The 24,351-nt window shown below is 45.0% G+C and overlaps 1 protein-coding gene across 1 annotated transcript in view; it reads left to right on the top strand.

The window, feature by feature from the left end:
- The window catches only part of LOC139408943 (lysosome membrane protein 2-like), a 63,412-nt gene extending 40,801 nt beyond the window's left edge, over positions 1-22,611 (top strand). Inside the window, exons 7-12 of the mRNA XM_071153446.1 lie at positions 756-934; positions 6,955-7,073; positions 7,346-7,419; positions 7,601-7,652; positions 9,478-9,630; positions 22,148-22,611. Coding sequence (XP_071009547.1) covers positions 756-934; positions 6,955-7,073; positions 7,346-7,419; positions 7,601-7,652; positions 9,478-9,630; positions 22,148-22,255 — 685 coding nt within the window. The 3' untranslated portion in view covers positions 22,256-22,611. The remainder of the gene's footprint in view (positions 1-755; positions 935-6,954; positions 7,074-7,345; positions 7,420-7,600; positions 7,653-9,477; positions 9,631-22,147) is intronic.
- Positions 22,612-24,351: the final 1,740 nt, after the last annotated feature.

The following is a 24,351-nucleotide window of genomic DNA, read 5'->3' on the forward strand; positions in this document are numbered from 1 at the left end:
AGAAGCAAGTGTAGTTCAACACATGTTCACCATTACACGGCTTTCTGAAAGATGAGCTCATGTCTCAGACAATAAAGAGCATTGTTGCAGGTGGCCTACCTGAAGGCCTGACAGTCAGACCTGGGTTCAAGTACTATTTGTAATAATTTCAGATACTTTAGCTGTGCTTGTTTCATCTTGCCTGGCATAATGGAACCAATAGAATCGTCACAATCGCCTCCAAGTAGCTTAGAACAAACTTTCAAAGGATTTGAAAGATTTCGAATACTATTTGATCCCAGGTCTGCTTACAGTATCCTTCCAGCCTTGGCTCAGACTGTGTGTTGGCATTCATCTTTTCTAAACACCACAGAATCCATGGCCATGTTTACAGTATGGTGCCTACACCATTATCATATTGTCTAGTGCACTACAGTTCACTAGCAAAATGTAACCCTTTTCACTAGGGGGAATGCAACACTTAATTTAATTAAAAGACCACCCTTACTGTTGGTGTGGCTCCATTCATTCATATCAGTCCAAATGTGAGCAAGATAGTTCCACAGATATTATGAGCTGTATTAATTTTAAACATTAGTGGGGAATGCTCTAAGTGAATATTGTGCTTGTTTTTCATAATCATGTTTGTAATTTAGTATTTTATTGTGTTTTATATTGATGTGTGTGTTTTTTATTGTGCAGGTCTCATTTGAAAAAGAGACATGGTGTCAATATGACACCCTGTTAGACAGTACTTTTTCTGTTGTGATCCTCAGGTCCATCTTCATGGATTTTGAGAAGGATGTGGAGGTGAAGGGACTCCCAGCATATCGTTTCACCCCTCCTCGTGACGTGCTGGCCAGCAAGGAGGAGAACCCAGCCAATGAAGGCTTCTGTGTCTCCCCCAAAGAATGCCTGGGTAGTGGAGTACTCAAAGTCAGCGTGTGTAAAAAAGGTAGTTAGCTCCAGCTCTCTACCTCCACCTCCTCTCCACCTCTCCTCTTTCTCTGTATTTCAGATCGGTGTAGTAGGCCCTATTCCATTTCAATCAGGTGTGTTCTGGGAACAAATTGAGATATACACACCCCAGAACACAGACACACTTATGCACACACATGCACACACACACACACACACACACACACACACACACACACACACACACACAATCACACACACACACACACACACACACACAAACACAAACACACACACACACACAGACACACAAACACACACACACAGACACACACACACACACACACACACAGAGAGAGAGACATGCACAAACAAACACACACTCACACCATATGATACAGCTGCACCATCGAGAGCATCCTGATCGGTTGCATCACCGCCTGGTATGGCAACTGCTTGGCATCTGACTGTAACGCGGCAGGGGCGGCAGGGTAGCCTAGTGGTTAGAGCGTTGGACTAATAGCTGGAAGGTTGCAAGTTCAAATCCCCGAGCTGACAAGGTACAAATCTGTCGTTCTGCCCCTGAACAGGCAGTTAACCCACTGTTCCTAGGCCGTCATTGAAAATAAGAATTTGTTCTTAACTGACTTGCCTAGTTAAATAAAGGTTAAAAAAAATCTAATTAAACGCACTACAGATGGTAGTGCGTATGGCCCAGTACTTCACTGGGGCCAAGATTCCTGCAATCCAGAACCTATATAACAGTCTAGGACCAAAAGGCTCCTTAACAGCTTCTACCCCCAAGCCATAAAACTGCTGAACAATTAATCAAATGGCCACCGGACTATTACATTGACCTCCCCCCCACTCTCCATTTGTTTAGTACACTACTGTTCATTATCTATGTATAGTCACTACATGTACAAATGACCTCTAACCTGTACCCCCGCACACTGACTCAGTACCAGTACCCCCTGTATACAGCCTCATTATTGTTATGTTATTGTGTTACTTTTTATAATTCTTTACTTTAGTTTATTAGTTAAATATTTTCTTGACTCTTCTTGAACTGCGCTGTTGGTTAAAACTTCTTCTGCCCCCTTTTTTTAAAGGAAACACTTTAAAGTTTGTGGAAATGTGAAAGGAATGTAACAGAATAAAAGATACAGTGCCTTGCGAAAGTATTCGGCCCCCTTGAACTTTGCGACCCTTTGCCACATTTCAGGCTTCAAACATAAAGATATAAAACTGTATTTTTTTGTGAAGAATCAACAACAAGTGGGACACAATCATGAAGTGGAACGACATTTATTGGATATTTCTAACTTTTTTAACAAATCAAAAACTGAAAAATTGGGCGTGCGAAATTATTCAGCCCCCTTAAGTTAATACTTTGTAGCGCCCCCTTTTGCTGCGATTACAGCTGTAAGTCGCTTGGACAGTTTTGCACATCGAGAGACTGACATTTTTTCCCATTCCTCCTTGCAAAACAGCTCGAGCTCAGTGAGGTTGGATGGAGAGCATTTGTGAACAGCAGTTTTCAGTTCTTTCCACAGATTCTCGATTGGATTCAGGTCTGGACTTTGACTTGGCCTTTCTAACACCTGGATATGTTTATTTTTGAACCATTCCATTGTAGATTTTGCTTTATGTTTTGGATCATTGTCTTGTTGGAAGACAAATCTCCGTCCCAGTCTCAGGTCTTTTGCAGACTCCATCATTCTTCCAGAATGGTCCTGTATTTGGCTCCATCCATCTTCCCATCAATTTTAACCATCTTCCCTGTCCCTGCTGAAGAAAAGCAGGCCCAAACCATGATGCTGCCACCACCATGTTTGACAGTGGGGATGGTGTGTTCAGGGTGATGAGCTGTGTTGCTTTTACGCCAAACATAACGTTTTAAATTGTTGCCAAAAAGTTCAATTTTGGTTTCATCTGACCAGAGCACCTTCTTCCACATGTTTGGTGTGTCTCCCAGGTGGCTTGTGGCAAACTTTAAACGACACTTTTTATGGATATTTTTAAGAAATTGCTTTCTTCTTGCCACTCTTCCATAAAGGCCAGATTTGTGCAATATACGATTGATTGTTGTCCTATGGACAGTGTCTCCCACCTCAGCTGTAGATCTCTGCAGTTCATCCAGAGTGATCATGGGCCTCTTGGCTGCATCTCTGATCAGTCTTCTCCTTGTATGAGCTGAAAGTTTAGAGGGACGGCCAGGTCTTGGTAGATTTGCAGTGGTCTGATACTCCTTCCATTTCAATATTATCGCTTGCACAGTGCTCCTTGGGATGTTTAAAGCTTGGGAAATCTTTTTGTATCCAAATCCGGCTTTAAACTTCTTCACAACAGTATCTCGGACCTGCCTGGTGTGTTCCTTGTTCTTCATGATGCTCTCTGCGCTTTTAACGAACCTCTGAGACTATCACAGTGCAGATGCGGAGACTTATACGGAGACTTGATTACACACAGGTGGATTGTATTTATCATCATTAGTCATTTAGGTCAACATTGGATCATTCAGAGATCCTCACTGAACTTCTGGAGAGAGTTTGCTGCACTGAAAGTAAAGGGGCTGAATAATTTTGCACGCCCAATTTTTCAGTTTTTGATTTGTTAAAAAAGTTTGAAATATCCAATAAATGTTGTTCCACTTCATGATTGTGTCCCACTTGTTGTTGATTCTTCACAAAAATAACAGTTTTATATCTTTATGTTTGAAGCCTGAAATGTGGCAAAAGGTCGCAAAGTTCAAGGGGGCCGAATACTTTCGCAAGGCACTGTATATACAGGGGGCACCGGTACCGAGTCAATGTGCGGGGGTACAAGTTAGTCGAGGTAACTGAGGTAATAAGTACATGTACTGTAGGTAGGGGTAAAGTGACTCAGCATAGATAATAAGCAGCGAGTTGCAGTAGTGTAAAACAAAAGTGTGTGGGGGGGGTCAATGCAAATAGTCCAGTTAGCAATTTGATTAATTGTTCAGCATTCTTATGGCTTGGGGGTAGAAGCTGTTAAGGAGCTTTTTGGACCGAGACTTAGCAGAGAGAACAGTCACTTGGGTGGCTGGAGTCTTTGACAATTTTTGGGGCCTTCCTCTGACACCGCCTCGTATATAGGTTCTGGATGGCAGGAAGCTTGGTCCCAGTGATGTACTGGGCCGTTTACAGTACCCTCTGCAGCGGCTTATGGTCGGATCAAGTCTGAGTGCTTCTTGAAGCCTCCAGATAGGCAGCCGTGGTCATGAGAAGATCCGGAAGCTAGATGCTCAGCGGAGGCGGTGGTCGGAGATGGTGGTCAGGTCTGCACGTGCAAGGGCAAGCAGGCAGGCGGGCAGGCAGCTCGATGTCATCAGGGTGTATCTGACGTCTGCAGATTCTTTATTGGGACTCTATGAAGTTTGAGCTCCCCACAGAATACAGCCCACTCCTTACTTCAGAAGTATCCTCCTGAGTAATGAAAAAGTTGTCCCAATGCCAACTCTGCATGTATATCCTCGTCTTGGATCACCGTTGGTGAAAAACAACCCGGCGTCAGAATGTGTAATTCTAATCCTTTAGCTAATGAGAAATAAAAGGTTTACATGAAAATGATTACATATGTACATAATTTACATGATTCTCTGCCTAGGCTGCCACGGCAACTATAGAACCTATAGAATGACTAGCCGTGCTCTGAAGGGAAAGGGACAGATCCTATCACAACAGTATTTCAAGGACAAAGCCTCCTTCATTGAAATGATGTGGAAACAATGTTTATTCAATCAGTATGTGCCCAGTGGGAGGTCTCTTCTCCGTAAGCTGGAAAGTTAGAGGCCAACTACTGTTTTGTCTTAAACCTTGTTGTTTTGTTGTTGCTCTGGTGAATGATAACAGTGATGCATATTTAGGACCCTGCTGTTTGAATGTTAAATGACGAGACAGAGGCATTGATGCGAGTAACCAGTCTTGTTCAGTACATCACAATACATCCGGGTATCTCAAGCACACCGGTAAAACACATGAGTTGCAGTAATGAACATTTACCAACAGATGGCATCACTGTGCCATCTTACACCCATAACACCTACCCCCTGAGAACTACTGTCAGCATCGTGTGTATAGGTGGCAGGGAAGTCAGGCGCAGGAGAGTCAAAATGGAGTGTAAATGGAGTCTTTTAATAATTGACGACGTAACATGCTCCATAACACAAAAATGTACAGACATAAACAAACATGGGTACGAGGACCCGACGCGCACCTATACAACCTAAAACTACACTGACAATAAAACAATCTCTGACAAAGACATGAGGGGAAACAGAGGGTTAAATACACAACAGGTAATGAGTGGGATTGAAAACAGTGATGGCTAGAAAACCGGTGACGTCGACCGCCGAGCACCGCCCGAACAAGGAGAGGCAACGACTTCGGCAGAAGTCGTGACAACTACACTGTTCAGGATGTGGTTTTATTGGTCTTGTGAATCCTGAGCCATCTGTGTATTGATCTAGAACTGAACCACTGTATCAGCAAAACATTTACATAATGTACTGACAAATCATATTAAAAAAATAATCACTCTAAAATGGTTAAATATCTAGTTGCATTTCAAGGGTTTGTTTCTTTTGCTGCCCATTCACATTTGACATATTTCACTAATATATTGCAAACAAGAGGATCCAATCGCATTTGATTACTTCCTCACTGAGCTTGAACAGCCTCTCCTTTTTCTCGTCATCAGAGTTTCAGAGCAGGAAGCGGAGGACCATCCTCCTCAGTGAATTTCATATTCTTCTTATTTTGAAACATTTAAAAAGTTATAATTTTTAGATAAACTATACCAAATATAGTCATGCCACCAAATAATGTATTAAAACACATTATTTTGCAAAGAAGGTCTAAAGTAGCCTCAATAACACTGTAGGGTAGCACCATGGTGTAGCCGGAGGACAGCTAGCTTCCGTCCTCCTGTGAGTACATTGACTTCAATACAAAACCTAGGAGGCTCATGGTTCTCACCTCCTTCCATAGACTTACACAGTAATTATGACAACTTCCAGAGGACGTCCTCCAACCTATCAGAGCTCTTGCAGCATGAACTGACATGGTTCAAAGAATAATTAATGTAGTGCTGAAAGCTTAAGCTACAGCTAGCTAGCACTGCAGTGCATAAAATGTGGTGAATAGTAGAAAATAGTTGAAGAGTTTTGAACAAATTCATTTTCTCCTAAATGAAGGAGGGGAGAGAAATAGAGAGAGAGTCATTTTTTTTCAGTTTCACTTACTTAGCTAGAAAATGCAGCTAGCTAGTTACGCCTACTGAAACACCCTGCTCAAACAGAGGGTTGCTATGTTAGCTAGCTGGCTATGACTACCCAACACAACACTGGAACTTTTCTAAGTTAAGGTAAGCTTTTGGTTTTACAAATGTATTGCCACTGGAGCACGCCGGTGTAACTGCTTACTGACTGTACACTGTAATGTTACTGCATGATTGTAGCAGGTTTACTAACACGTTAGTTCTATTAGCTATGACATTACTTTAGCTAATATGGTGACAACGATGTAGGCTGTGTGTTGCGGTTTGGCTTGGAAAGGTTTATTCGCCTGGTCACATATGTATTCATTCTGCCGATTCTGTTGAAAATGTTTCTTAAACAGAAGCAAACTGAACAAAACGGGGATAAACGTACCTGAATTTATCCAATAGAATCTATTGTTTGCAACTGTTGGACTAATGATTACACCCAATACCAGCTAGATACAGGCAATAGTGTGTAAGACGGTATTGATTGTCCCTGTCTGTCCATGTGTCACTGTCTGACACATCAAATGTGTCTCTTGACCTGTGTGCACCTACGTTGTAAACTTTCATTCATAGGCTAGGTTGTAGCAACCTCATAATGAGTATAGGGAAAATTTGAGTATCATGTAGAAGCCTAAACCTATCGCTGTTTCTTTTAACTGGATGAATGGAATATGAGTGACAGTCATCCAATATGCTGTAATAGAAATAAGGTGATGATCATGAAAAAAAATTGGCACTGAAACTGCACTGACCACCATTGCTCTCCAGGTGCTCCAGTGGTTGTGTCTTTCCCTCATTTCTACCTGGGCGAAGAAAAGTACACTAACGCCATTGAAGGACTGAGTCCTGTGAGAGAGCACCACCAGACCTACCTGGACCTGAACCCGGTACACTACCCTCTAGTGTTCACTTCTCTGGGGGTCTGCCCTAGAGTAGAATAGATAATCGACTTTAAAATGCATTGTTGCACCACCTAGTGTTACAATTGTGGAATAGAGAATTGCACCAACTGTAAAACATTAAATAGTGTTCCCAACCTACCAGACTATATTTATTAATGTTTAACCTAGACATAAATCATGTATCTAGTACATTGAGCATAACACCTGCAGTTCACATGGCTCATCAAAAGTGTGTATGTGTTTTTCTACACTTCCAGACCACTGGTGTTCCTATCCGTGCCAGTAAGAAGGCTCAGATCAATATCCTCATCAACAGAATCTCTGGCTTCCCGTGAGATATCACAAATCCACAACCACAACCCAAGTTCAAATAGCTAAAGGCTTTTATAATCTTTGTTTCTATTTGATTTTCTTCCATTGGTTAATGATTTCCATCTCACAATCACCAATTCTTTCTATATTATTTCCTTTCTTTGTTGAATGATTTTCTTACAATCTCTTCTCCTTCACAGGAAAACCAAATCCCTGAATGAGACTATCTTCCCTGTCATGTTTATCAATGAGGTAAGATCACATTGACTACAAAAAAACATACAACTTTGGGAGAATATAACATTTCATTTAAACAAAATAATATTTTATCTGAGCACTGAACGCAAATTTGCAATGACAACTCTGTCCTTTTCGATTGTACTGTATACCTTTACAGGGTGCTGTGCTGTAAGTGACACCCCCAGATAGTACAGTCATGGCCAAAAGTTTTGAGAATGACACAAATATTAATTTTCACAAAGTCTGCTGCATTTAGATTTAGTCTTTAGGTATTTTTGTCAGATGTTACTATGGAATACTGAAGTATAATTACAAGCATTTCATAAGTGTCAAAGGCTTTTATTGACAATTACATGAAGTTGATGCAAAGAGTCAATATTTGCAGCGTTGACCCTTCTTTTTCAAGACTTCTGCAATCCGCCCTGGCATGCTATCAATTAACTTCTGGGTCACATCCTGACTGATGGCAGCCCATTCTTGCATAATCAATGCTTTGAGTTTGTCAGAATTTGTGGGTTTTTGTTTGTCCACCCACCTCTTGAGGATTGACCACAAGTTCTCAATGAAATTAAGGTCTGGGGAGTTTCCTGAGTTTCCTGACCATGGACCATGTTTTGTTCCCCGAAGCGCTTAGTTATCACTTTTGCCTTATGGCACGGTGCTCCATCATGCTGGAAAAGGCATTGTTTGTCACCAAATTGTTCCTGGATGTTTGGGAGAAGTTGCTCTCAGAGGATGTGTTGGTACCATTCTTTATTAATGGCTGTGTTCTTAGGCAAAATTGTGAGTGAGCCCACTCCCTTGGCTGAGAAATAACCCCACACATGAATGGTCTCAGGAAGCTTTACTGTTGAAATTACACAGGACTGATGGTAGCGCTCACCTTGTCTTCTCCGGGCAAGCTTTTTTCCGGATGCCTCAAACAATCAGAAAGGGGATTCATCAGAGAACATGACTTTACCTCAGTCCTCAGCAGTCCAATCCCTGTACCTTTTGCAGAATATCAGTCTGTCCCTGATGTTTTTTCTGGAGATAAGTGGCCTCTTTGCTGCCCTTCTTGACACCAGGCCATCCTCCAAAAGTTTTTGTCACACTGTGCGTGCAGATGCACTCACACCTGCTTGCTGCCATTCCTGAGCAAGCTCTGTACTGATGGTGCCCCGATCCCACAGCTGAATCAACTTTAGGAGACGGTCCTGGTGCTTTCTGGACTTTCTTGGGCACCCTGAAGCCTTCTTCACAACAATTGAACCGCTCTCCTTGAAGTTCTTGATGATCCGGTAAATGGTTGATTTAGGTTCAATCTTACTGGCAGCAATATCCTTGCCTGTGAAGCCCTTTTGTGCAAAGCAATGATGATGGCACGTGTTTCCTTGCAGGTAACCATGGTTGACAGAGGAAGAACATTGACTCCAAGCACCACCCTCCTTTTGAAGCTTCCAATCTGTTATTCAAACTCAATCAGCATGGCAGAGTGATCTCAAGCCTTGTCTTCGTCAACACTCACACCTGTGTTAACGAGAGAATCACTGACATGATGTCAGCTGGTCCTTTTGTGGCAGGTCTGAAATGCAGTCGACATATTTTGGGGGGATTCAATTCATTTGTATGGCAAAGAGGAACTTTGCAATGAATTGCAATTCATCTGATCACTCTTCATGACATTCTGGAGTATATGCAAATTGCCATCATACAAACTGAGGCAGCAGACTTTGTGAAAATTAATATTTGTGTCTTTCTCAATTATTTTGGCCACGACTGTACATTGTCAGTGAGTTTACAGTGTCTACTCTGTCTGTGCTGATATATTCTGCACCTTCTTCACCCCCTTCTTCAGACGGTGGTGATAGACGACACATCGGCTGCGAAGCTCCAAAAGCTGTTGCTGATGGTGACGTTGGTGTCCAACTTCCCTCTCATCATTGTTGGTCTGGGGGTCTTGCTGCTGCTGGTGTTCACCTGCCTCATCGTCTGTGAACACAAACTGAAGGTACCACTGACCTGTGTGTCTGTGGGAGTGTTGAGGGCTTAGTTGAGGTAGATGTGCAGTAAGGTAGAAGCAGAACAACATGTCTTTTAATCAATATACTATAGTTAGGGCCCAGAGTTTTTCCTGGTCAAGTCACATGGTCAAGAATAAGTCCTGGGCTCGGTTGGATAAAACATATTAAGTGTTTCCCTTAAGTGATATTTTCCCCTTACTTAAGGGAATTGTTTAAGGGTGTTGCATAGAGCACCTCAATCGGTTTGAACCGTCATCCAACTTGGAATTACAAGTCAGAAACTCTGGCATCTTTCTAAAGCTCTGACATTCTGACCTGAAGATCACTGAAGTTATGATTTGACCTTCTTTTTGTTTTTACAAGTTTCCAGTTGTCTTAAGACGCCCATTAACACAATGCTAAATTACTAACATGTTTGTGTAACTAATCATTTTCTTAACTATGATGCCACCATGATTCAGTAAATGTCTTAACCAGTGCATCTTAAACCATTGTGTCACGCCCTGGTCGAAGTATTTTGTGTTTATCTTTATTTATTTGGTTAGGCCAGGGTGTGGCATGGGTTTTTGTATGTGGTGTGTATGTATGGGGATTGTAGCTAGTGGGGTGTTCTAGTTAAGTCTATGGCTGTCTGAAGTGGTTCTCAATCAGAGGCAGGTGTTTATCGTTGTCTCTGATTGGGAACCATATTTAGGCAGCCATATTCTTTGAGTTTGTCGTGGGTGATTGTCCTTAGTGTCCTTATGTCCGTGTTTATGAGCACGAGAATGAGGCTGTTTCGGTTTTCGTTACGTTTATTGTTTTGTGTTTACGTTGTGTTATTAAACATGGATCGAAATCTACATGCTGCATTTTGGTCCGATCCTTGTTCCACCTCTTCGTCAGAGGAGGAGATAGAAGAAAGCCGCTACACATTGTAAGAGTATACTGTATGCATGTGCTTCCATTATGTTTCTGTTCAGAATAAATTTAAACATATTGTTTTTGGCGAAGCTCTCTATTCAGCTCCTGTAAATCCTAATAATCCTACATAGGTCTTCCCTTTATCATTAAGATATATTGGTTATTCTTGATTCTTTGTCATTGCCTTCCTACATGTATAATTAGCATGATAGTTTTCTCATAAGCCTCTCTTATGTTTGAGCTAGTGAACAGTATTTACTGTACATTGTCATTGATAAAAATTATACACTATTTTGAATAACATACAGTGGGGCAAAAAAAAGTATTTAGTCAGCCACCAATTGTGCAAGTTCTCCCACTTAAAAAGATGAGAGAGGCCTGCAATTTTCATCATAGGTACACTTCAACTATGACAGACAAAATGAGAAAAAAATCCAGAAAATCACATTGTAGGATTTTTTACGAGTTTATTTGCAAATTATGGTGGAAAATAAGTATTTGGTCACCTACAAACAAGCAAGATTTCTGGCTCTCACAGACCTGTAACTTCTTCTTTAAGAGGCTCCTCTGTCCTCCAATCGTTACCTGTATTAATGGCACCTGTTTGAACTTGTTATCAGTATAAAAGACACCTGTCCACAACCTCAAACAGTCACACTCCAAACTCCACTATGGCCAAGACCAAAGAGCTGTCAAAGGACACCAGAAACAAAATTGTAGACCTGCACCAGGCTGGGAAGACTGAATCTGCAATAGGTAAGCAGCTTGGTATGAAGAAATCAACTGTGGGAGCAATTATTAGGAAATGGAAGACATACAAGACCACTGATAATCTCCCTCGATCTGGGGCTCCACGCAAGATCTCACCCCGTGGGGTCAGAATGATCACAAGAGCGGTGAGCAAAAATCCCAGAACCGCACGGGGGGACCTAGTGAATGACCTGCAGAGAGATGGGACCAAAGTAACAAAGCCTACCATCAGTAACACACTACGCCGCCAGGGACTCAAATCCTGCAGTGCCAGACGTGTCCCCCTGCTTAAGCCAGTACATGTCCAGGCCCGTCTGAAGTTTGCTAGAGAGCATTTGGATGATCCAGAAGAAGATTGGAAGAATGTCATATGGTCAGATGAAACCAAAATAGAATGTTTTGGTAAAAACTCAACTCGTCGTGTTTGGAGGACAAAGAATGCTGAGTTGCATCCAAAGAACACCATACCTACTGTGAAGCATGGGGTTGGAAACATCATGCTTTGGGGCTGTTTTTCTGCAAAGGGACCAGGACGACTGATGTGTGTAAAGGAAATAATGAATGGGGCCATGTATCGTGAGATTTTGAGTGAAAACCTCCTTCCATCAGCAAGGGCATTGAAGATTAAACGTGGCTGGATCTTTCAGCACGACAATGATCCCAAACACACCGGGCAACGAAGGAGTGGCTTCGTAAGAAGCATTTCAAGGTCCTGGAGTGGCCTAGCCAGTCTCCAGATCTCAACCCCATAGATCATCTTTGGAGGGAGTTGAAAGTCCGTGTTGCCCAACAACAGCCCCAAAACATCACTGCTCTAGAGGAGATCTGCATGGAGGAATGGGCCAAAATATCAGCAACAGTGTGTGAAAACATTGTGAAGACTTACAGAAAACATTTGACCTCTGTCATTGCCAACAAAGGGTATATAACAAAGTATTGAGATAAACATTTGTTATTGACCAAATACTTATTTTCCACCATAATTTGCAAACAAATTCATTAAAAATCTTACAATGTGATTTTCTGCATTTTTTTCTCATTTTGTCTGTCATAGTTGAAGTGTACCTATTTTGAAAATTACAGGCCTCTCATCGTTTTAAGTGGGAGAACTTGCACAATTGGTGGCTGACAAAATACTTTTTTGCCCCACTGTATGTTGATATGTTAACAATCTGATTAATGATAATCCTGAAAGCTAAACTATTTTGAGGAAGTTTCCCGGACACCACAGGAAGTTGGTGGTACCTTATCTGTGGAGAACGGGCTCGTGGTAATGACTGGAGCGGAATCAGTAGAATGGTATCAAATACATCAAACACAGGGTTTCCAGGTGTTTGATGCTATTCCATTTGCTCCGTTCCGGCTATTATTATGAGCCGTTCTGCCCTCTGCAGCTTCCTGTGCCGGACACAGATTACGTTTAGTCCTAGACTAAGAAGGTATTTCAGTGGAGATTCTCCATTGACCATGTTTTTTAGTCCAAGACTAGGCCTAATCTGTATCCAGAAAACGAGACCTTTGTACAGCATAACATAGGTCAAATAAAATAAAATTGCATTCGTCACATGCACTGAATACAACCTTACATTGAAATACTTACATGCCCTTAACCAACAATGCAGTTTTAAGAAAAATAAGTGTTAAGTAAAAAATAGATAAGTAAAAATGTAGAAACATTTATAATTAAAGAGCAGCAGTAAAATAACGGTAGCAAGGCTATATACAGGGGGTACCGGTACAGAGTCAATGTGCGGGGGCACAGGTTAGTCGAAGTAATTGAGGTAATATGTACATGTAGGTAGAATTAAAGTGACTATGCATAGATAATAAACCGAGAGTAGCAGCAACGTAAAAGGGGGGGACAATGCAAATTGTTTGGGTAGCCATTTGATTAATTGTTCAGGAGTCTTATGGCTTGGTGGTAGAAGCTGTTAAGAAGCCTTGTGGACCTAGACCGCTTGCCGTGCGAACAGTCTATGACTAGGGTGGCTGTAGTCTTTGACAATTTTTAGGGCATTCCTCTGACACCACCTGGTATAGAGGTCCTGGATGGCAGGAAGCTTGGCCCCAGTGATGTACTGGGCCCTACACACTAACCTCTGTAGTGACCTGCGGTCGGAGGCCGAGCAGTTGCCATGCCAGGCGGTGATGCAACCAAGGTGCAGCTGTTGTCACAACCTGATCTGTTTCACCTGTGTTTGTGCTCATCTCCACCCCCTTCCACATGTTGCCCATCTTCCTCATTATCCCCAGTGTATTTTCACCTGTGATCTCTGTTTGTCTGTTGCCAGTTCGTCTTGTCTTGTCAGGTCTTACCAGCGTGTTTTCCCTTCTCAGTGCTTTCTCAAGTGCTGTTCCCTAGTTTCCCCGGTTCTGACCATTCTGCCTGCCTTGACCCCAAGCTTGCCTGCAGTTCTGTACATGCCTGACTCAGACCTGTTTACATACCTCTGCCTGTCCTGACCCCGAGCCTGCCTGCTGTTCTGTACCTTATTGACTCAGCCCTGGATTACGGACCTCTGCCTGCCTTTGACCTGTCTTTTGCCTAACCCCTGTTTGGGTCAATAAACATCTGTGACTCTAGCTATCTGTATCTGGGTCTTTTCCTGAGTTTTGATAGTTGTAGAACTTTTTGAGGATCTGAGGACCCATGCCAAATCTTTTCAGTCTCCTGAGAGGGAATAGGTTTTGTCGTGCCCTGTTCACAACTGTCTTGGTGTGTTTGGACCATGATAGTTTGTTGGTGATATGGACACCAACGAACTTGGAGCTCTCAACCTTCTCCACTAAAGCCCTGTCAATGAGAATGGGGGAGTGCTCGGTCCTTCCTTTTCCTGTAGTCCACAATACTCTTTTGTCTTGATCACATTGAGGGAGAGGTTGTTATCCTGGCACCACACGGCCAGATCTCTGACCTCCTCCCTATAGGCTGTCAAATCAAATCAACGTTTATTTGTCACGTGCGCTGAATAGAACAGGTGTAAACCTGTAGACCTTACAGTGAAATGCTTACTTACAGACTTTAACCAATAGTGCAAAAAAGGTATTAGGTGAACAATAGGTAGGTAAAGAAATAAAACAATACAGGCTATATACATTAGCGAGGCTATAAAAGTAGCGAGGCTACATACAGACACGAGTTGGTCAGGCTGATTGAGGAAGTATGTACATGTAGATATGGTTAAAGTGACTATGTATATATGATGAACAGAGAGTAGCAGTAGCGTAAAATAGGGGTTGGTGGGTGGTGGGTGGAACACAATGCAGATATCCCGGTTAGCCACTGTGCGGGAGCACTAGTTGGTTGGTCCAATTGAGGTAGTATGTACATGAATGTATAATTAAAGTGACTATGCATATATGATAAACAGAGAGTAGGTAGCAGCGTAAAAAAGAGGGGTTGGGGGGGCACACAATGCAAATAATCCGGGTAGCCATTTGATTAACTGTTCAGGAGTCTTATGGCTTCCAGTAGTAGACAGATCAGTCTATGACTGGGGTGGCTGGGGTCTTTGACAATTTTAGGGCCTTCTCTGACACCTTCAGGTGTAGAGGTCCTGGATGGCAGGCAGCTTAGCCACAGTGATGTCAGAGGCCGAACAGTTGCCATACCAGGCAGTGATGCAACCATGCTCTCAATGTTGCAGCTGTAGAACCTTTTGAGGATCTCAGGACCCATGCCAAATCTTTTTAGTTTCTTGTAGGGGGAATAGGCTTAGTCGTGCCCTCTTCACGACTGTCTTGGTGTGTTTGGACCATTCTAGTTGGTTGTTGATGTGGACACCAAGGAACTTGAAGCTCTCAACCTGCTCCACTACAGCCTTGTCGATGAGAATGGGGGTGTGCTCGGTCCTCCTTTTCCTGTAGTCCACAATAATCTCCTTAGTCTTGGTTACGTTGAGGGATAGGTTGTTATTCTGGCACAATCCGGCCAGGTCTCTGACTTCTTCCCTATAGGTTGTCTCGTCGTTGTTGGTGATCAGGCCTACCACTTTCGGTGAACTTAATGATGGTGTTGGAGTCGTGCCTGGCCACGCAGGGAGTTAAGGAGAGGACTGAGCACGCACCCCTGAACGGCCCCCTTGTTGAGGATCAGCGTGGCAGATGTATTGTTACCTACCCTTACCAAATGAGAGCAGCCTGTCAGGAAGTCCAGGATCCAGTTGCAGAGGGAGGTGTTTAGTCCCAGGGTCATTAGCTTAGTGATGAGCTTTGAGGGCACTATGGTTTTGAATATTGAGCTGTAGTTAATGAATAGCATTCTCACCTAGGTGTTCCTTTTGTCCAAGTGGGAATGAGCAGTGTGGAGTGCTTTAGAGATTGCATCATCTGTGGATCTGTTGGAGCGGCAGGCAAATTTGAGTGGGTCTAGGGTGTCTGGGATAATGGTGTTGATGTGAGCTATGACCAGCCTTTCAAAGCACTTCATGGCTGCAGATGTGATTGCTACGTGACGGTAGTCATTTAGGCAGGTTACCTTAGTCCCTGTGCCCAAGAACACTATGGTGGTCTGCTTGAAACATGTTGGTATTACAGATTCAGTCAGGTTTGAAAATGTCAGTGAAGACACTTGTCAGTTGGCCAGCGCAAGCTCGGAGTACTCGTCCTGGTAATTCGTCTGGCCCTGCGGCCTTGTGAATGTTGACCTATTTTTTAAGTGTTACTTACATCAGCTATGGAGAGTGTGATCACGCAGTCGTCCGGAACAGCTGATGCTCTCATGCATGCTTCAGTGTTGCTAGCCTCGAAGCGAGCATTGAAGTAATTTAGCTCATCTGGTAGGATCAGGTCACAGGGCAGCTCGTTGCTGTGCTTCCCTTTGTAGTCTGTAATAGTTTGCAAGCCCTGTCACATCTAACGAGCGTCAGAGCCGATGTAGTACGATTCAATCTTAGTCCTGTATTGACGCTTTGACTGTTTGATGGTTCGTCGGAGGACATTGCGGGATTTCTTATAAGCGTTTGGGTTAGAGTCCATGTCCTTGAAAGCGGCAGCTCTACCCTTTAGCTCAGTGTGGATGTTGCCTGTAATCCATGGCTTCTGGTTTGGGTATGTACGTATGGTCACTGTGGGGACGATGTCATCAATGCACTTATTGATGAAACCAGTGACTGATGTGGTGTACTCCTCAACGCCATCGGAGGAATCCCGGAACATATTCCAGTCTGTGCTAGTAAAACAGTCCTGTACATTATCATCTGCGTCATCTGACCACTTCTTTATTGACACGGGTGCTTCATGCTTTAGTTTTTGCTTGTAAGCAGGATTCGGGATAGAATTATGGTCAGATTTGCCAAATGGAGGGTGAGGGAGAGCTTTGTAGGAGTAAAGGTGGTCTAGAGGTGTTTTTCCTCTGGTTGCACATTTAACATGCTGATAGAAATTTGGTAAAATGGATTTAAGTTTCCCTGCATTAAAGTCCCCGGCCACTAGAAGCGCCGCCTCTGGATGAGTGTTTTCCTGTTTGCTTATAGCCTTATCACATTGAGTGCGGTCTTAGTGCCAGCATCGGTTTGTGGTGGCAAATAGTGTGGTCTACAGCTTATCATGAGATACTCTACCTCAGGTGAGCAAAAACTCGAGACTTCCATAATTTTGTGCACCATGTAAGGTCCTGGGTGTCGTGAGGGTGAACTCAGGCGCAGGAAAGCAGAGTTCAATAAAGTGCTTTTTTTAATGCACACACGGTGAACTATGTTCACCACTCTTACGGGTGCTTAAACCAAATGCCCCAGACACAGGGAAACAAAAACAGTCTAGCACTAAATACACTAACATGTACATCTAATGCAAACACCAGGGTTACAACAATCAATCCCGCACAAAGAACTAGGCGGGCCGGCTGACTAATAAAGCCTCACTAATTATAACCAACTCAAAACAGGTGTACTCAATAAACACATAAGGAGGGGGAGAAAAGAATCAGTGGCAGCTAGTAGGCCGGCGACGACGACCACCGAGCGCCACCCGAACGGGAAGGGGAGCCACCTTCGGTCGGAGTCGTGACAGTACCCCCCCCCCGACGCGCGGCTCCCGCCGCGCGCCGACACCGGCCTCGAGGTCGACCCGGAGGACGAGGCGTAGGATGGAGGCGATGGAAATCCCTCAACATTGACGGATCCAAAATGTCCCCCACCGGTACCCAGCACCTCTCCTCCGGACCGTACCCCTCCCAGTCCACGAGGTACTGCAGGCCCCTCACCCGGCATCTCGAGTCCAGGATGACCCGTATTGTATACGCCGGGGACCCCTCGATGTCCAGAGGGGGAGGAGGGACCTCCGGCACCTTACCGTCCTGTAGGGGACCAGCTACCACCGGCCTGAGGAGAGACACATGAAACGAGGGGTTAATACGATAATAGGAAGGGAGTTGTAATCAATAACACACCTCGTTTATTCTCCTCAGGACTTTGAAGGGCCCTACACACTGCGGCCCAAGCTTCCAGCAGGGCAAACGGAGGGGCAGGTTTCGGGTCGAGAGCCAGACCCCCGGTACAAACACGGTGGCCTCACTGCGGTGGTGGTCAGCACTCCTTTTCTGCCGTCCACTGGCTTGTTGGAGGGATTCCTGGACAGTCCTCCAGGTCTCTTTGGAGCGCTGCACCCATTCCTCCACCGCAGGAGCCTCGGTCTGGCTCGGATGCCACGGTGCCAGGATCGGCTGGTACCCCAACACACACTGAAAGTAGTAGAGTAGTAGCGTAGTGAGTTCTGGGCCATTTCGGCCCAGGCCGGTCCTGGCAATACGACCGCAGAAACCTACCCACCTCCTGGTTTACTCTCTCCACCTGCCCATTACTCTCGGAGTGGTAACCGGAGGTCAGGCTGACCGAGACCCCCAGACCCTCCATGAACGCCCTCCATACTCGGGACGTGAACTGGGGGCCCCGATCAGAATAATGCCTCCGCAGTCTGTAGGGATACCGGGCAACGGGAGGAGACGGCAGGACTTAGAGAACCGATCCACAATCACCAGAAACGTAGTGTTCCCCTGAGACGGGGGCAGATCGGTCAGGAAATCTACGGAGAGATGAGACCATGGCCGTTGTGGAACGGGGAGGGGTTGTAACTTCGCTCTAGGAAGATGCCTAGGAGCCTTACTCTGGGCGCATACCGAACAGGAGGAGACATAAACCTTAACGTCCCTAGCCAAGGTAGGCCACCAATACCTCCCCCGAAGGCTCCCCACTGTCCTCCTCACCACAGGGTGACCCGAGGAGGGTAGGACGTGAGCCCACCGAATCAGTTGGTCCCGAACACCAAGCGACACGTACTTCCGCCCCGCCGGACACTGAGGAGGCGCGGGTTCAGCCCGCAACTTCCGCTCGATGTCCGAGTCCACCTCCCATACCACTGATGCTATCAGCCTTGAGGCGGGAAGGATTGGAGTAGGTTCCGTAAACCGGAATCGGGTGAAAAACATGGCCCACCTTGCCTGACGTGGGTTCAGTCTCCTAGCTGCCCGAATATACTCCAGATTTTGGTGGTCGGTCCAGATGAGAAAGGGGTGCTAAGCCCCCTCAAGCCAGTGTCTCCACACCTTCAGAGCCCTGACCACTGCTAACAACTCCCGGTCCCCCACATCATAGTTACGCTCCGCTGGGCTGAGCTTCCTCGAGAAGAAAGCGCAGGGGCGGAGTTTTGGTGGCGTACCCGAGCGATGTGATAACACGGCACCCACCCCAGCCTCAGACGCGTCCACCTCCACTATGAATGCTATTGAGGGGTCCGGATGCGCCAACACAGGTGCATCAGTGAACAGCGCCTTCAACCTGTTGAAAGCTCTGTCCGCCTCTGCTGACCACCGCAACCGCACCGAGCCCCCCTTCAGCAGTGAGGTAATGGGAGCCGCTATCTGGCCAAAACCCCGGATAAACCTCAGGGAGTAGTTGGCAAAACCCAAAAACCGCTGCACCTCTTTTACCGTGGTCGGAGTCGGCCAATTACGCACGGCCTTAATGCAGTCACCCTCCATTTCCACCCCCGAGGTGGAAATGCGATAACCCAGAAAGGAAACGGCTCGTTTGGAGAACACACACTTCTCAGCCTTGACGTATAGGTCATGCTCAAGCAGTCTACCAAGCACCTTGCGTACCAGAGACACATGCGCGGCGTGAGTGGCTGAGTAGATCAAAATGTCATCGATATAAACAACCATTCCCTGCCCGTGCAGGTCCCTGAGAATCTCGTCTACAAAGGATTGGAAAACGGCTGGAGCATTCTTTAACCCATACGGCATGACGCAGTACTCATAGTGGCCCGATGTGGTACTAAATGCGGTTTTCCACTCGTCTCCCTTCCGAATACGCACCAGACTATACGCGCACCTGAGATCCAATTTTGTGAAGCTACCTGCGCTACCTGAAATGATTCCACTGCCGTAGCAATGAGAGGTGGTGGGTAGCTGAACCCCACTGTGATGGCATTTAGACCTCTATAACCAATACACGGACGCAAACCTCCCTCCTTTTTATTCACAAAAAAGAAACTTGAGGAGACGGGTGAGATGGAGGACCGAAAGTACCCCTGTCCCAGAGACTCCGTGACATATGTCTCCATAGCCAACGTCTCCTCTTGGGACAATGGGTACATGTGACTCTTGGGAAGCCAGCGTTTACCTGGAGATCTATCGCACAATCCCTTCCCGGTCGATGTGGTGGTAATTTAGTTGCCTTCTTTTTACTGAAAGCGATTGCCAAATCGACATACTCGGGGGGAATGCACACCGTGGACCCTGGTCTGGACTCTCCACCGACGTGGCACCGATGGAAACTCCCAGACACCTTCCAGAACACTCCTCTGACCACCCCTGGAGAACCCCCTGTCTCCACGAAATTTTAGGATTGTGCCGGGCCAGCCAGGGAATCCCTAGCACCACTGGAAACGCAGGCAAATCAATATATAGAGACTAATACGCTCCCTATGATTCCCCTGCGTTACCATGTCCAGTAGAACCGTGGTCTCCCTGACCACCCCTGACCCTAATGGCCGGCTATCTAGGGAGTGCACGGGAAAGGGAGAATCTATCGGCACAAGCGGAACACCTAATTTAAGAGCGAGTCCGCGATCCATAAAGTTCCCAGCTGCGCCTGAATCGATTAGCGCCCTATGCTGGGTAGAGGGAAAAAATGCAAGAAAAAAAAATCAAGACAAACATGTGACCAACAGGGGGTTCTGGGTGAGTTTGGTGCTGACTCACCTGGGGTGATCGAGAAGTGTTCCGCCTGCCATCTCGACTCCCAGACGGACCCCCCCCCAGCACCGATCGGCCGTGTGTCCTCTCCGACCACAGCTGGTGCAGGGGGAGCCTTCTCCTCCGGTACCCCTCGGCATAGCCCCTCCCAACTTCATCGGAACGGGAGCGGAGGTGCTGGGTGGTGGAACACACAGGACCCTCTCCGAACGCTCGCGGGCAGCCAGCAGATTGTCCAGTCGGATGGACATGTCAATCAGCTCATCCAGGGAAAGAGCGGTGTCCCGATACGCTAGCTCCCTGCGGACATCCTCTCGGAGACTACACCGGTAGTGGTCGATAAGGGCCCTGTCGTTCCACCCAGATCGTGCTGCCAAGGTCCGGAACTCCAACGCGTAATCCTGGGCGCTCCTTTTCTCCTGCCTGAGATGGAATAGTCGTTCTCCCGCCGCTCGGCCATCTGGAGGGTGGTCAAACACAGCGCGGAAACGGCGGGAAAACTCTGGGTAGTGCTCCTTTGCTGAGTCTGGGCCATTCCAGACTGCGTTCGCCCACTCCAGAGCACGACCCGTGAGGCAGGAGATGAGGACACTCACCCTCTCCGCTCCCGAGGAAGTGGGTCTGGCGTGCTTTTTTAATGCACACACGGTGAACTATGGTCACCCCACTTACGGGTGCTTAAACCAAATGCCCCAGACACAGGGAAACAAAAACAGTCTAGCACTAAATACACTAACATGTACATCTAATGCAAACACCAGGGTTACAACAATCAATCCCGCACAAAGAACCAGGCAGACCGGTTGACTAATAAAGCCTCACTAATTATAACCAACTCAAAACAGGTGTACTCAATAAACGCATAAGGAGGGGGAGAAAAGAATCAGTGGCAGCTAGTAGGCCGGCGACGACGACCGTCGAGCGCCACCCGAACAGGAAGGGGAGCCACCTTCGGTCGGAGTCGTGACACACCAGCTGCTGTTTACAAATATAAACAGACCGCCACCCCTTGTCTTACCGGAGGCAGCTGTTCTATCTTGCCGATGCAGCGTAAAACCCGCCAGCTGTATCTTATCCATGTCGTCGTTCAGCCACGACTCGGTGAAACACAAGATGCTACAGTTTTTAATATCCCGTTGGTAGGATTTTCATGATCGTAGTTAATCTATTTTGTTGTCCAATGATTGTACATTGCCTAATAGGACTGATTAGGACTGAATAGGCAGATTGCCCACTCGCCGTCGGATCATTACAAGGCACCTCGACCTAAGTCCCCGATATCTCTGTGCCTTTCTCATGCGAATTACAGGAATTTGGTCCTTGTCGGATGTCTGAAGTAAATCCTTTGCATCCGACTCGTTAAAGAAAAAATCTTTGTCCAGTACGAGGTGAGTAATCGCTGTCCTGATATCCAGAACCTATTTTGGGTCATAAGCGACGGTGACAGAAACATTATGTACAAAAGTTACAAATAACGCGAAATAACACACATAATTTGTTAGGATGCAGCCCTCTCCTCCGGCGCCATTGGACAACAAATACTGTATCTGAAAGATTATGATCCTGAAAAGCTATTATGTCCAATGTCTTGCCACTAATATTGTACTCTGTAACCCCCTCCCTCCCTCCCTCCCTCCCTAAACTCTCTCCATCTATAGATGACAACAAAGGAGGACACATCTTATTCTCCTGTGAGCAACAAGGAGGGTGACGAAAAAAATGTCACCACCTACATTGGCATGACTCCAATTATTGAAAAGTCTTGAGGAGGGAATGGGACGTTTTTGTTGTTGTTGAGATTCACAGATCTACTGTGTGTGAGTTGCTGTTCAGAGTTGAATTGTTGCCTTTCTGTGCCTCAAAGTTATATTCTTGATCAATGTGACACAAGTTACACTATTATTGTGATATCTCCCCATTTGTTTGTTTGTTTGGATCTCGTTTAACCCACAATGGAGGCTATTCTTCCAAGAGTCCCTGTAATATTGGTTGATAATACACGTGACCCTTTGACCTGCTGTTTCAGACATTCTCTAAAAGTTAAACTGTTTGATACCTGTTATTCACTTCTAATCTCATTGTAATATAATGTAAATAAAAATACAATATCCTGTAACAAAAATATGCATCCTTCCTTCTGCCCCTGATTGAATGGATGAAAACAGTATGGTGTAGGGCTAAGTAAAGCCATCGCTATATTGCATGATTAGAGATGGCAAGGGAAGGGAACATGTTTTTTGAATCCAGCTGATCACTATGGTCCAGTTTCCCAGACACAGATCAAGCCTAGTCCTTCTCAATGGATAATCTCCATCGAAACAGCTTTTTAGTCCAGGACCTGGCTTAATCTTTGTCTGGGAAACCAGCCCTACTCCATGTGTGTGTATTAAAGGTGTATGTATACTCATTTAGGTACTATGCTAGGAACTATGCCCTTGTGCATCATGGGATGGATTAAAATGTAGTGTCAAAGAAGGTCAAGGAAGTGGTAAAATGCTCTATTGAGCAACGAAGGCTAAACAATTCATGCAATGAGGATGTCCTTTTTATGAATTTGGATTCATATTAACACTGCAATTATTTAAACGTTCTAATTATTAAATTTCTACAGCTTATCACTTTTTTAATGCACTGATTAACTTGATAGTTGGTTAGTTGAATAAGTTCAAATATGTAAGGAACGAAAATGAAGTCTAACTATGTTTATAAAAATATGTTACAGAAAATATCTCTGTCCATACCTAATACATAGTTTACCTTCACTATGAACTTGTAAGTGGTGATATGGTTGCAAGTCAGTGTCACGTTGGTATGAATAGATTCGGGAGACAGGCGCAGGAATGCATAATAGTTTTTTTAATTAAGCCCAAATTACGCCCTGCCGTGTAAAGGCACTGGGACAAAGACCAAACAAACACGTAAAGCAACACAGGGTAGAAACCCAAAACAAAAGAGCGAGCAGTTCCTCAAATAAATAACACATGCACACAATGATTAACACACTGGACGAGACCCGTAATCATCTGCGCAATCCAGAATGGCACGAAAGCCAAAACACACAGCACAGGTACTCACACGCACCAACTATGGTGAACAAAGGGCACATACAGTGCCTTGCGAAAGTATTCGGCCCCCTTGAACTTTGCGACCTTTTGCCACATTTCAGGCTTCAAACATAAAGATATAAAACTGTATTTTTTTGTGAAGAATCAACAACAAGTGGTACACAATCACGAAGTGGAACGACATTTATTGGATATTTCAAACTTTTTTAACAATTAAAAAACTTAATAATTGGGCGTGCAAAATTATTCAGCCCTTTACTTTCAGTGCAGCAAACTCTCTCCAGAAGTTCCGTGAGGATCTCTGAATGATCCAATGTTGACCTAAATGACTAATGATGATAAATACAATCCACCTGTGTGTAATCAAGTCTCCGTATAAATGCACCTGCACTGTGATAGTCTCACAGGTCCGTTAAAAGCGCAGAGAGCATCATGAAGAACAAGGAACACACCAGGCAGGTCCGAGATAATGTTGTGAAGAAGTTTAAAGCCGGATTTGGATACAAAAAGATTTCCCAAGCTTTAAACATCCTAAGGAACACTGTGCAAGCGATAATATTGAAATGGAAGGAGTATCAGACCACTGCAAATCTACCAAGACCTGGCCGTCCCTCAAAACTTTCAGCTCATACAAGGAGAAGACTGATCAGAGATGCAGCCAAGAGGCACATGATCACTCTGGATGAACTGCAGAGATCTACAGCTGAGGTGGGAGACTCTGTCCATAGGACAACAATCAGTTGTATATTGCACAAATCTGGCCTTTATGGAAGAGTGGCAAGAAGAAAGCCATTTCT

The sequence above is a fragment of the Oncorhynchus clarkii genome, chromosome 5 (genome assembly GCF_045791955.1).
Source record: "Oncorhynchus clarkii lewisi isolate Uvic-CL-2024 chromosome 5, UVic_Ocla_1.0, whole genome shotgun sequence".
Lineage (NCBI taxonomy): Eukaryota > Metazoa > Chordata > Actinopteri > Salmoniformes > Salmonidae > Oncorhynchus > Oncorhynchus clarkii.